Source organism: Labrus mixtus, chromosome 3, assembly GCF_963584025.1.
Source record: "Labrus mixtus chromosome 3, fLabMix1.1, whole genome shotgun sequence".
In the NCBI taxonomy this organism is placed as follows: domain Eukaryota; kingdom Metazoa; phylum Chordata; class Actinopteri; order Labriformes; family Labridae; genus Labrus; species Labrus mixtus.
The window spans coordinates 17,305,636-17,319,875 of NC_083614.1; the positions used below are offsets into that span (position 1 = coordinate 17,305,636).

The 14,240-nt window shown below is 40.3% G+C and overlaps 3 protein-coding genes across 4 annotated transcripts in view; 2 read left to right on the forward strand and 1 right to left on the reverse strand.

Moving 5' to 3' along the window:
* polrmt (polymerase (RNA) mitochondrial (DNA directed)) overlaps positions 1–14,240 on the forward strand; it is a 511,894-nt gene that overhangs the window by 123,386 nt on the left and 374,268 nt on the right. The gene's annotated exons all lie outside the window — the stretch shown is intronic.
* The window catches only part of atp5f1d (ATP synthase F1 subunit delta), a 55,012-nt gene continuing 42,785 nt past the window's right edge, over positions 2,014–14,240 (forward strand). Inside the window, exon 1 of the mRNA XM_061033464.1 lies at positions 2,014–2,018. The gene's annotated coding sequence lies outside the window, so the exon portion shown is untranslated. The remainder of the gene's footprint in view (positions 2,019–14,240) is intronic.
* On the reverse strand, positions 3,655–8,263 carry fstl3 (follistatin-like 3 (secreted glycoprotein)). Its single transcript, XM_061033423.1, has 5 exons — positions 8,031–8,263; positions 7,421–7,606; positions 5,436–5,651; positions 5,095–5,322; positions 3,655–4,980 (listed from the first exon to the last, which is right to left on the reverse strand). The coding sequence occupies exons 1-5, from the start codon at positions 8,098–8,100 to the stop codon at positions 4,928–4,930; spliced, it is 753 nt and encodes a 250-aa protein (XP_060889406.1). The 5' UTR covers positions 8,101–8,263; the 3' UTR covers positions 3,655–4,927.

The window sequence follows — 14,240 nt, forward strand, 5'->3', positions numbered from 1 at the left end:
AACGTGATGTGCAGTGTGGGGGAATAGATACCCTATGGGCCTCCTGAGTAAATTTGTGGTACATTTCCTACTTCAACAAGCAGAGCATTTCCAATCCTATTTATTGAATTTGGTGTCCTGGTGGCTTTTGTCCTGGGATACTAAAAAAGCCTATTGATAATCCGAGGGGGGGATTTTTAATGAAATCCATACCAAGGCCTTTTTCCCACTTTCTTATTTGCTGAACTAGCATTACATAGCATTATGTTACACAGCAAATTTAAAACTGGTGGACCCTTGTGCCCTAATGTCTGAGAAACAAAGAAAAAGCCCTCTTGGATGCCCCTGTGGTAGATAAAACATGATGAAGTGTCCGCCCAGGTGCCCGCTTACTGTTCAAAGTAAAGTACATAGTAAAGTATCCTCTAGGGTGCCCTAGAGCAGGTGCTCTTTTTATTATTTTTGCCCCTGTCCCTCAAAGATCTTGAGTCCGCCAATGAACTCAAATGTTCAACCAACTTAACATTTTAGGTAGTTGGTTGAACAAGGTCAAAGCCTATGAAAAGGACATGTCTGACTTATTACAGTGTGAGGGCAACCCGAATAGTTGATGTGAAATCATGGTAAGGGCCTGGTAAGTCTCCAAGCCTCAAATTGCTCAGAGCTCAGAGTAGCTAAATTATCACACTTCATTGACTTTTTTTTCAGTTGTGTAGCTTGATATTTCACCACAAACTCAAACCAAAGTTAATTCAATACCACTTTCAGAGCCAAGTCTGAGGGGCTACAGGCTCATATTAACATGCCTCTGGCACCCACAGCATGCCAAATACTTTAAAACCTCAGAGTCTCAACCTTACCAACATTTTTTATTAAATAACATAACAAACTGAGTGTAATCCCAGATTCTGTTTTACACATTTCTAATTTCTTTAAAGCCTAGGTGTATTTCCAGCAAATTCATCCGACAGTACATGCAGGACAGACCACACACAGAGCCACAAGAGATGCTGTCCCAGCTAGGCTCTGACAAGGAAATGAAACAATTCTGAATAATTGGGGACAATTAGCACTTGCACAACTTCCTACGTCGGCTGAGATGTTGTTGGTGATTTGATCCTCACCAAATTACAGAGAAACACTACAGAAAACATGCCAGAAAAAGTTTCTCTGAGCACATAAATCACTAGTTTTGTTGAACAGCTGAAAGTACAGCTGTTGGATATTTCTTCGTGTGCTTTAGGCTCCAGAATCATGTACTGATTTATGTTGCAATTACTGTGCAAATTTCAGCTTTTAAACATTTGTTTTTCTTTTTTTAATTTTCCATTATGTCTTGTGTATAAGAATATTTATTCTTGATGACAGGTTGGCTGGTTGCTAATATATAATACCCCAATTAAATATACGTTACCTCAGATCAGAGATCATGAAAGGTACTTAAGAGAAATCCATTAAACGTCATCTGTAGCAGTATGTTATACTGTAGTGTGGGCTGTTGAGTGAGTAAATCAGTTGTCAAAAGTTAAATATCAGGCAAATGTGGAAAATTTAAAGACTTGCCATGTAACAAAGGATGTCTGGGAAATAATGTCTACGGCAGAAATATTCTGATGGAATGATGAATCTGATATCTATTAGTTTCAGCTGTGAGACTGAGCTGTTTACAATCCAGTGGCGAGATCCAGAGAGTGGGTGGTCTGCAGCGCCGGCTCTCATCACAACATCATTTCAGATCGAAATGTTGGCTGTTAACTTACTGGAAGTACTAGGGCAACTTGGCGGAAATGATGAGCATGTGGATGCCGTTGAGAAAGAGGCTTGACATATCAGAGCAGGATGATTACGCATCCATGAAATGTCAGTGTGGGCGTCACATTATGGCTTCATGTGTTTGTTATAAACGACTCAGCCAGGGGTTGTGATGTAATGCGTGTGGCTGATGTCCTGCTCATAACAGGTGAGATCAAGCAGGAGAGATGCACCTATAATCACACCCACACAGTCAAACGTACACCTCACAAACACTCACGCAAAGGCCGTGTCTCTGTGGAGGTAAGGCTGACCCACCACAGACCAAAACATGTAGAAAAAAAGATCGGTATACGGAGTAAAGTGGGCAGAGAATTCCTGAGGTCTCAGGACGAGTGTAATTAGAATAGCTCTGAAATGGCTCATGGAAATGCTCATGGGTTTACCTTGTGGTTACGTCAATACCACCACTGGTGTGACACGAGCGCATCATATCCGAAATCAGTCAGAGGGCATGCGTGGTGATGATATCGCCACAGGTTGTTCCTGGTGAAGAGATGATACAGTCATTATGACAACAGTATTCATTCTGTCAAGCATCTCAGGATGATTTGTCCAGATATGTTTATCAAACTGCTCTCTTCATGTATTTTTCTGTTGTTGTTGTTGTTGTTGTTGTTGAAGACCACAGCCGGTTCTAGATATGCACTGGAAAGTGTGGCAAAAACTTGATTTTAGTGGGTGTTCACTGCAAATTCCTGTGGGGCTGCCACTTCTCAAACTTTGGCGAGAAACACTGCTGAGTTTATTGTGTGGGTCAAAGAAGAATTTATAGATGTCTGGCACAGCATAATTGGCTTTAATATTATATTTACCACTTACTTCTTAAACAATGAAGAGTAAATTAAGCGGTTAGAGTTTGGCTGGAATATCTGGAATATGTTCTTATTCATTAAAGCCAGAGATAAAACACTAACCAGGCACGTGGGGCGTCACTGGACAGAAGTCTTCTTTACTGAGACAATACCAGTCGGACACACTGAGGTCAGCCTCATGACAACAACTGACCAACACAGTTGTGTGGCCTCAGATGAATCGGTCCTATGTCTTTTTATACACAATATACAAAGAACATTTACAGATACATTCCTGAAAAAGACGAAATTGTGTGTTTTATGTGTGGGCACAGCAACAGCCCCTCAGTGGCATTGTTATTTGCCCTGTTCGAACTAACAAAACATCTAATTCCATCCCCAGTGTAATAAAAGGGTACTTGAACAGGAATATAAACATCTTCCTAAAGTTGAACCAGATGCTGCTGTACGGCGGAGCGCAGGATTCAGAAAAAGGAGAGAGAAAAGACAGAAAAACAAGGGAGGTACTTTTAGCAGGAAAGTGAGTCAGTACCCAGGCCTGAGTACTTTGAAACACTCATTCCTCCGTTCCTTCGCCCTCCATACCCCTGACCCCTCCCACCTAATCTAGAGCAGGGGGATATCCCTGAGGAGACAGGGGAGAAAAGCCACCCAGCCTGGATTTGATTGTCCGTCGCCTCTCACATGACGTCTTCAGAGGCCTTTTGGAGAGGCAACTCAGCCGCCGCACGCACAGGAGAGGAGGTCTAACCACTGCACGCACAAACCCGAGTGCCTGACCCACCCAACCAAACCCCAGCATGAGATGCAAGCTGTCCAGTTCCCTTTAGGGTGCAAGTATGATCTCATTTGGCTTAAACTGGCTATGAGTAAGACTGTGACACAGTTAAGAAAAATCCAAATATTATAAAATGCATGGCAGACACAGTTTCAATGTCTTCGGGTAGTGTGGATTTTTCTTGTATCCATAATAACAAAATAATACAACATGCTCGCATGTCTTGAATTCTACTTTCAAAAGTTGCAACAAAAAAAAAAGGAGACACAGTTGTGACAAATGTTAACTTTATGTTGTTTTGAAATGGCAGTACAAAAATACAAAAAATATGTTGATGCATTCAAATTTCACAGTAGTTACACAGGTAGGTACACATAAGACTGTTATTTACAGGAGGAGGAATTTTCATCTGCTTTGAGTTGAAAGATTTCATCGGATCACTGTAACATTTGAAATGGCTTTTTGTATCATACCTCCCATGTTTACCAGAGTCAATGAACGGATCTACTGATCTCTGATGGCGGTACGATCTGGTATGTTCAACTGGCCTTAACTGTTGCAGATTCTCAGACTAACATTTCTTTCAATCAGACATGGCTGATTACATTTTTCCATCAAGAAATGGCAGATTTCCAATCAAATCAAAGCAGGAAAACAGTAATGGAATTTCTTAAAATGAACTACAAAAATGCTTTTTTAAGAAAAAGCCAGGCACTTAACAGAGGAGGTATTGTTGAGCTCTTGTAGGTCATACCAACACTCCAACAAACACGACCAAACCTTTATTTAGAGTGGTCAGCAGGTTGCTGAGAGTTTAGTACAGGATCCAGAGTAAACATGTTTAGACTACACAGGTTTGTTTAGGCTGAATCCGTTACTCACCTCCAGACAAAAGCTAGTGTACATACAGTACATCTGTCCTGTTATTGTTTGTGGTTCACTGAAACCACACTGGCAGACTATGAAGTGGTACCGATTTCTAAACAAATTGGTGTTGCTTTCCATCAGCTTAGGAAGGAAAACTGTTTGTCTGTGCGAAGTTGAGACTGTAACAACAGCAAAAAAAGAAGTTGTAATACACCAATGCCAGTGGCCTCTATTGTACATACACAAAAAACAAAACACAATAAATACTTTTTTTTTTCTGTCAGCTTTCCCAAGGATACATGGAATTGTTACTAGGATAAAAACATAAATAGAGTTTGATACCTTCTCCAATAAATAGTAGTGGTATTCTATTTACAATATGCACACATCTCCCAAAGAGCTCACATGACGTGTCTGTCCCTAGACACGTGTTCATCTGCCTGTACTTTCCAAACTAACACATGATGAACAGACATTTCTTGCTGGTTTTTGAAGCTCTTTTTGAGGCAGTTACACTAATGTATGTCTTCCGAGAGAGGACTCTCATCTTAATTGTATTGTCATTCTGTGTACAAAGAGAAGGGTAAGTGATTGTCAAAAAATAAGAGGTCATCATGGGAAATGTTTTGTCGACCGACTCGTGTCTTGAGAGCGGTACTTTTCAGGAGCTGTCCGCTCAGACTGCATTTTCCTCGCTGCCATGGAAAACATGGGGTTTCCTAGGAGGATCTGTACAAAAACAAGAGTCAAAATGTACTTGCATGAAAGCTGTAAACCCTTATAGTTACATCATTACAGAGAAGTAATTCAGTAAAAAAAAAAGGGAGAGATGTTATTCCTTACTGTTGCAGTGGCCATAGTGGCGGACTCCTATGGAGCGGCCGAGGAAGCAGGTGGCCCGGCGGAGGTGGCAGGCGCTTGGGTAAGTGATGTTGTCATTACCACAGATTGGCTGCTCAGACGGCATGGGTATTGGGCAAGGAGTTGTGCGGCACATGACACAGTGAGCACTGTTTGTCTGGTCAGTCACACAGGTATGGGTACCTGGACACACCACATTGGAGCACGACTCTGGAAAGCACGAAAAAGAAGCACAAAAATCATCAATTTTTTATTTCTTTATTTAAAATTGCATCTGAATAGCTTATCTTTAAAGACGTATAAAATAGATCAATCTTTCTTACTCTTGCAGTCTCCTTGGTACATGACCTCCAGGTCTGGGTGTCCCATGCAGCGGGCCATGAGAAGAATACACTCATCCTTGTATGACTTGCCATCGCTGCCGCACACAGCATGCTTCGGGATAATGTGGGAGCAGTTTGGATTGCACACACACTGAGGCCTTCCCGTCTTCATTTTGCAAACCTTCCCAGGGCTGCATCTGACTCCCTCACATGTTTCTACAAAAGCACAGCCAGTGGGTTTCATATGAGAGTGAGCACTGCAGGAGAGCAGTGTAATGTTACTGTATTAACAAAAGTGCAGACATCAGGTGATCCTCAGGCATTTTCATACAAAACAGGCTGAAGGACCTGGGGCTTTCCCAGACCATAACGCAATCTCCACCGTGCACAATATTTACAATAATCACATCTCCTTATTGACCGTTACACACATGGGTGTCTCGCCGGTAGGAATGTGAGGCTGGTGTGTTTTCATAACAGATCTATGTGTACGGCTGCACACAGACTGGGTTAAGCTCCAGCAGAGGGACAGAGGGGCTCTGAGGTAGACGGAGTTCAAATAACTGTCAGAGCAGTTTACTGGCTGAGAAGTGAGGAAGCCCCAGGCTCCTCCGACACCCCATTGTGTCAAAGCACAGGATGGACTGTAATTCTACACAGTGCAGAGGCAACATGTACATAGAACTCCTCCTTTGACTTTTTTTTTTCAGTCTTCAGAGATGATCAGCTCTCTGTTCTGAGAAATCTGTAAACAATGAAGAACTTAGTTCTTATTTCCTGTCTCTGCCCGCACTTCAATATCCTGTTTTATTGTAGAGTTTTATTTCTCCCGCCCTCCTGATCTTACTTTGTTTGATCTCCATTCTCTCTCTCTCTCTCTCTCTCTCTCTCTCTCTCTCTCTCTCTCTCTCTCTCTCTATTTAGTTGTGTACACACTTTTCTGTTTTCTTTCCTCAGAATTCCAAATGATACAGAAAGTGTTGCACATTATGAGTCCCAGACATCTGGGCATGCAGCAGGCGCTCATTCCAGCCTTCAGGAATGTATTTTGTTATTTTGCTGGTGGAGGCAATCATGGCTGCTTTTTAACTAGGTTCTGACAAAGTGAGCATAAAATGAAAGAAGGGAAGAAGACAGAACAGCACTTCTATTTTCAACAAAGTATTTCATTTTCCATGTGACAAAGTCATTCTGTATAAAGCTGTAGACTTTCTTTAGCAGTGGTCTCCTCTGCTAATATGAGTTTTATCTAAATACAATCTGTCTTTGGTTTATTTTACCCGTGCTAGAAGAATCAGGGGCCATGGTTGGGTGTTTACTAAAAATGATTGTAGATACATTTTACTGGACTTGGAGAATTTTTTTTGCCAATGGAGAACATTTTTGCCAATGATAAAATAGTGCGAGTGAGGCTAATAAAAACCAGAACTTAGTGAACCTGAATGAACCTTGCATTTGAGATTTTAGGAGAAGAAGCCTCTCATGATAGGTGGGTGGAGTCTAGTGGAATGTGTCTCCTGAATCCACGTCTGCATTGTGTTACAAATCTGCACTGGGAACACATTGTGTTGATCACAGATGATGTGGTTTAAATTAACTTTCACTAACTTCAGACATCTTTTTTTTGTGGAAAAGAATTGCCATGCTTTTTTTTTTAAAAGTTGTATTTTTCTGTTTTGAAGATGCAACTGATATCCCAGCAATGATTTCAACTCTCAGAACTACTTTTGACATAACATTGGCATGAGCTTTTTACTGGGGTCCAGTAAAATATGTTTCAGAATGTTTATTCTCAGTGGGTCTGTTAAGAATTTAACTGTGGGCTTGAAGCACGTCAGTTAACTTTTGGGGTTAATGCAATGACTAATGCTACCTCCCCCCGCAGTGATAAACCAAAAACAAAACACAAGAAACATTCCTTCCCTTCTTGGCAGATCCAACAAATAAGTTCTTTGAGTGGTTTGTTTGTTTGTTTGTTTGTTTACCTTGGCATGGCTTACAGGAGACGATCCCCAGGAAGCCCAACAGGCTGACCTCATTCATGGGCATGCTGGTGTTGGACCAGGCTGTGTCCAGGCGGCCCCCGGCACAGCACTCCTCTCTGGTCACTCCTCTCATCAGCACCATGTCACACCTCTGGTCCTGGCTCTGCTGCAGCCAGCACATCCCGGCTAGAGAGAGAGGAGTATAAATATACACAGAGCACATCAATTAACCACATATGTACCCTTACACATTTTAAGAAATATATTATTTTTTAACGCGTATTATGTTTAAATGAATAATTGGCGTTCTGACTTCTTCTGGTAAAAATCCATGAAAACTCTAAACTGTAGAACTTTTGTTTTCATTCAAAATGTTAATAAATAGCACCTGTGTGAATGATGTTTTCTAAATGATTAATGATACATATATATAAATATGTATACATATACAAAAAAAAAGTTTGTATTGAGAGAGTAGATAACCAAACTGGAAAAAGTACTTTTTTAACAAAATATCTACCTTTTCATAGTATAATCAAAGCTTCTCTCAAGGTGGTTTTATTATATATATTTTTTAAAACACACCAAAAACATAAATAAGTTCACTCACCACTGGCAGGATTCCTCTCAATCTGGTAAAAAGAGAGAACCAAACAAAAAAAGGAGATGAAGAAGCTCATTGTGTTCTCTTGTTAGTAAAAAAAAAAGTTTCTTGAAAGCTTGAGATATGAACTAAAAGACAAGAAGCTCCTCTGGCAAACACAACGGATCACTCTGACTCAAGCAGCTCTCTCCCTTATGTGAATGAATGTGTTGTGGATAAGTGATGTCGTTCCCCCTCTGTATAAATATTTAGCCCAGATGGAATTATGCTGCTGGGATGGGCGATCCTCTCAGCCAGTAATAAGCCAGGGCAGGACACAGTTTGACTCTGACTCAATTTCCAGAGTCGGGAAATGATCCATGCCCCGCAGCACCAGACGCTGGGCACTTATATGACCTAACGAAAACTTTTTCACACCAACCGTATCAGGCCCATTAAAGGCTCATTAAGAGGAAAACAATTAGAGATGTTTTTGTTTTTGTTTAAGTTTTTCATAACTGAACTTTGAGGAAAAGTTTTATCATGCATGGACTGTTTAATTAGTTGCTGTTATTTTGGGGGAAATACATTATAGCATAATCATTTCTACATGTGACCTTGTTAAAAACTATATATATATATATATATATATATATATATATATTTCTTTTTTTCAAATTTGCTGTGTCTCAGATGTATTTTCCTGTATGGCTTCATCTTTATTTAATGTGATTTGGCTCAGAGGTTCTTAATCAAATCATTTATTCTTTGATCATTGTGGGTTTCTGTCTATATGCTGCTCTGTCTGGTTTTGGAAGGGAAATAGTGAATATGAAATGCAAATTGAATTTCTTATGCCTTTATTTATGCTCAAACCATAGTCGTTTGAAGTGACGTGACCCAGCACTGACCCTGAATTTGGCCTCTCTGTAGTGTAAATACGGAGGAAGGAAAAGACCACCGCAACCAAGCGGTTACAGTATCTACTAAGGTAATTCTTAAAGTGGCTTCTGGCCATATAGCGTCATAACAGAATAATAAAACAGTACCCAAAGAAATGCATAATAAATGGCCTTTGAATAAAAAGAAGTATATCTCCTCTCCAGCAGTGTCAAACCTCATTTTGTTGACGGTCTAGGTTTATCAATGAATGCTAATATTTCACTCCACAGCTGGTGAGAATAATGCTGAGAGAAGAGAGAGCTGTATGAGAGAAAGTGCTCTGCCCTTGAGCAATATTTCAAGTTCAATAAACACAACTGTGTTGGAGCTTATCAAGGACATTCATGTCTGCCCCCTCGTTCTTATTCTATGATAAACACATTATAATATTGTAGATTGATATACGGTGCCTTTTAACTGGAGCAACAGGAATGGGTGTTTAACACCATCTTATACCATAAAACTACTCACTAGAGGTGATACTATTCTGCATTTTCATCACGTCTGATAAGAACATCTGCAAAGCTCCTCTATCTCCCTGCACTCATTCACCCTCTAACACTGAGAGGTATGCACTAATGCCAAAGTAATGAGCCGCCCCATCTGTCTGTCACTGATTTTATTTTATGTTCCCTTTTGATCGTGGTTGGAAAATGAAGGTAGCATCTGCTGTAGTATCTGTGTCTTTGTGAATGATGTTCCCTTCTTCAGGAGAGATCCCCAGGAGACTTAAAGAATGCTGCCTGACCTAGGAGGGAAGGGGGAAAACGAAGAGAAAGCAGTGAGCATCGGCTGTGGGTGGCCTTCCTCTTCCTCTGCAGATCCGCTCAACTCCTCATATGGTTTGGATCATCACTGCCGAACCATACAAATGAATACAGCATGGTGGGGACTTTAGAGCACTCACTAATGTATGATCTTTATTAGGGTGCAGCTTACTGTGTCCTATCTTTGAGAAATATTGGTCTCTTTCAAGTGGCCGGAATCTGAGGGGTAGCTTGAAATTAAAGTAGCGCCATGGTCAACTGTGTCTAATGTGAACTAGAATGAATGCATCTCTGGCAGGGCAGGTGGGGAGCTCAGTCTGTCATACTGTACATTCACTTATTAATAAAACAGGCAAAAACACCTCTGCCATCTAGTGGATTAAAGAGGAGGTTCTTGTTGAAACTCCCAGTGAGTGTGGCTTGTTTCATTTCATACACATTCATAAAGATCGAGATAAAGATTCTAATGTAAAAGCATACACACAATATCAAACTGCAAGGCCAAATTATTTCAACTAATACCAACAGTTTACAAAGGGTGAAGTGTTAAGCAGGTACATTAGCTTTAGCCACATCTCCCTTCTAATATTATAAGATTAGATGAACTAATTCAGTGGTTCCCAAAGTGGGGGTCGGGACCCCCTGGGGGGTCGTGAGACACTGAGAAGGGGGTCGCCAAAAGCCTTGCATATTTTCCATATTATATTCCATACTTTACCCATTATTGTGAAAATACATACAAAAAAGTAGTTCATTTAAAATACAACTATATTCAGTAAGTAAGATTAATGCTGAAATGAAAGTGATATGTTAAATCATTTAAATGTAAGTTTGCACAAAACTGCAACAATATAGGTGTCTGTCACTCCTGAATAGCTGTATGAATAAAAATACACACAGACATCACCTGTGTGTCTGTTTATTACATTTTCTATGTCCACTTATACCTACTGTTTATACATGGAGATCACTTGTGTTCTGCTTCTAGCCTTTCTTGTAATAAGTGACTAAAATACGGACAGTGGGGGTCTCGAGTCTTTAGCAAAGTTATTTTGGCGGTCCAGAGTTGAAATACATTTGGGAACCCCCTGAGCTAATTTACCTACTGACTCCAAGTTAACTAATCCAGCTGAAAAAAGCCTATAACCAAAGAAATTACATTTGTCCAAGTGAATTCTGTATTAACCTACCTCCAAACATGCTCCTATTTATTCAACAAGTTTAATGAACCTATAATGTTAGCTTACATCTCTCCCCTTGATTTCTGACTCTATCCACTGTCCTATCTCTAAATAAAAAGCATAAAAAGCCCCAAAAAACTAACAAACAAAGATATGAATCTATTTAAATTCTCAGAAGATAAGAATCTCGATTTTTACAAAAGCTAAATCTATTTTTTTCCCCAACCTCTAGAAGCTAGGCTACTTTTTGTTTAGCCTACAATTTGGCTATCTAAAATTTTGAGAAATAATGTTAAAAATTGCTCGCTAGCTCGTCCAGGTGTGAGTACTAGCCTACTTTGACAATTGTTTGGCCTGTGGTAAATTAGAGATATTATTCTTACTGAACATGAATTATCTTTAACTGTCACAGCTGCTGAAACTCACAATAGGTCTGTGTGAAGTGTAATACCTGTGACGTTGTATTGCTTGTTTTTGCACTGCTTTAAATCCAGGTTTAATAGTTGCAGATGCAATAAAAGAATATACCAGATGAGGGCGCTCCTGTATTGCCTCTTATTCTTCCATCATTTCATCAGCCGGATTTTTGTCCATCTCTGCAGCCTCCGTAACACACCATAATAGTGTCCTCAGCTAGTGAAAATCTCATTAGCCTTTCATTTTATACTTCAAAAAGGTCATTCATTTAATTAATAGGCTACTTGTTTTCTCCCAGATACATCTGTCATCTTTTAGAAAAGCACAAGTGATGGCTGTCACAGCTATAGGGCCTGTCTGCGGAATTTTAGTTACAGTCAAACCAATGAACATTTCCCCCTTTTTGGTCATATTTGCCAGTTTCTGTTTTGCTGTAGGCCTATCTGTTCTGAAGGATACTTTGATCCCTTGAGTCACAAATCTCTAGCTATTGTGTAAGACAAACCCATTGTGTTATAGAGAAATAACATGTCTGTAGACGACCTGTAGAAGCCATGAAGTCTATCTTTATCACAGAAATCCCATGTGTTTATTGCGTTTGGTCAGTTGGGAGTAAAGAAGATCTTCCAGCCTATTACAATCCACCTACAGCCCTATCTAAAGTCATAATGCTGGTGGGTACGTCACATGGCTAAACAGCTCTCAGCAGTGGTAATTGCTTTGTCTGACTGGCTGAAAGCAGCTGCATCATCTATCCACTCAATTTACTTCTAACGTGTGTTACTGATTGGACCGGCAATGAGGGCATGAAAAGTGATGGGGCCGGATAGAATCACCCCCTCTGTCCCTCTGCGCGCCACTTTCCTCCTCCTCTTCCACCTCACCCTCGTCTTTCCCGCTCCCTTCCTGTGTTTAGCGTTGCCCATGTGTAAGACTCTCCAGCAGTTAATTAATGGGGAAAATTAATGTCAGCGCACGCGCTGCTCACACAAACATCCCTTCCACCCACTTCACCTTTCTCCCTCCCTCTCTCTCACATACCCCCCTCTCTCCCCTGATTGCCACCATGGCACCTTTCTGTTCTCTAAAGTCCTCTCTGTGTAACCAGAGCAGGGCACCGATGTGGTCGTGACTGAGGGTCTCCCTCTGTGTCACAATGACTGCCATTTATATCCGGATCTGTATGTTCCTCCGGATCTCTCTGCTGGTCCCCAGTGGGCGGGAATTACCCCTGGTGTTCATCTTCTCTGTAACCGCCTCATGCTTCTGGATTCATGAGGACTTGTAAAAGCTCTCAAGTGTTTTTATTCAACTTGACTTACAGACTTTCATTGACCCTAAGTCTCACAGCTAGATACAAAAGTATGGAGTTTCTCTGAAGTTGCAATTTCGTAGCCTATAACTGCCATCATGGAAACTAATGGCATCAGTAATGGTAATTAATCTGTAGTAAGATTATTAACAACAATTTATCTTACATAGTCATCAAATAAAATCTGTCTACAATTACTGTTGTATGGTGTGATGAAAGTATCAAATTTTGCCTTTTATGGCTAATAACCAGAGCTGACTGCCTCTGCAAATAATTTGGGTGTGCCCATGACAATATGCTATCCAGTAAATTCATTAATATTTAATTATTTTTTGTTGGATTACTGGTTGTGGGGGATGAGTGAAAACATTAAACAAGAGTTCCTGTGTTTCAAGCCCCTTGATGCACATTTGCTGTATTTAATTATCATGAATTAATATTTGCCCTATATTTTTCATTATACAAGTAAAAAGTGCCAATTTAAGCTGCATCTTCCCTCTGCTTGTTATGTCTTGGTTGATACAGATATCTCCAATTTATTGCATCAAACATGAAAATATTTGTAATTCTTATTATTCATCCCTACTCCCTTATTTTAACTTAGGTTAACAAAATAAAAGACAGAGGTACAACATGAAACATTTCTTCCATTCAACGCTTTGAATGTCAGCTTTGAAATATTATTGCTGGATAGTAGCTGTGTCCTGATCACAGCTTTACCCTGACCATATTGGACCACATACCCTGTCATTACTTTGATTGCAACTAATATGTAAGCTACCATCTGCTGTCTTTTCACTTCAAGTAGCCGTATGCTGCTATTGGAGCTCACTTATACTAACAGAGTTTTTTTCAGAGCTCAGTTAAAGCCGGCACATTTGTACTTGTGATTAGTATTCATGCAACTTGATATGACTCACTTACTGTAGGCAGGCAGCTATACGACTTACTGTAGTCATTTCCCGGATTGCTGCTGAACCCATCGCAGACCCTGTTAATTGATGCAATGTGGCCAGAAAAACAGTCTCAATATTTACTCCTTGTAATGGTGTGAAATTCTTCTGAATGAATGTTGAGATTTGACCATCTCCTAAAGGTGATTTTCAGTTAGTTCTGTTAAGTATGCTACAAGTAAATGGTATATGGTAAATGGACTCGAGCCTGTATAGCCCAAACTAGTCTTCTGACGACTCAAAACGCTTTATACACCGCAGGTCACACCTACACATTCACAACCATTCATACACTGATGGTAGAGGCTGCTATGTAAAGTATCAATCAGTATTTTACAAATCAATTCATACACATTCACATGCTGCGTTACAGCAGGAGCAGCAACTTAAGGTTAGGCGTTTCCCAAGTAAACATCGACACATGACTGCAGGATCTCTACCACTGAGCCACAGCCGCCCCGAAGTAAACTGTGTAAAAAGAATATCAATGGCCATGCTGTTGTTTGAAGGATACATCAAAACAGGTTTTGACTCATTAAGGTCAATCCCTCGTAATTTTTAACAGAACATTATCAAAAAGTGTAGTGTTGAAGGGGGGCTGTTATACACACATCCACTAAGTGGTAGGCAGTCAAAAACAGCAGCAAAAAAAGGATAATAAGCCC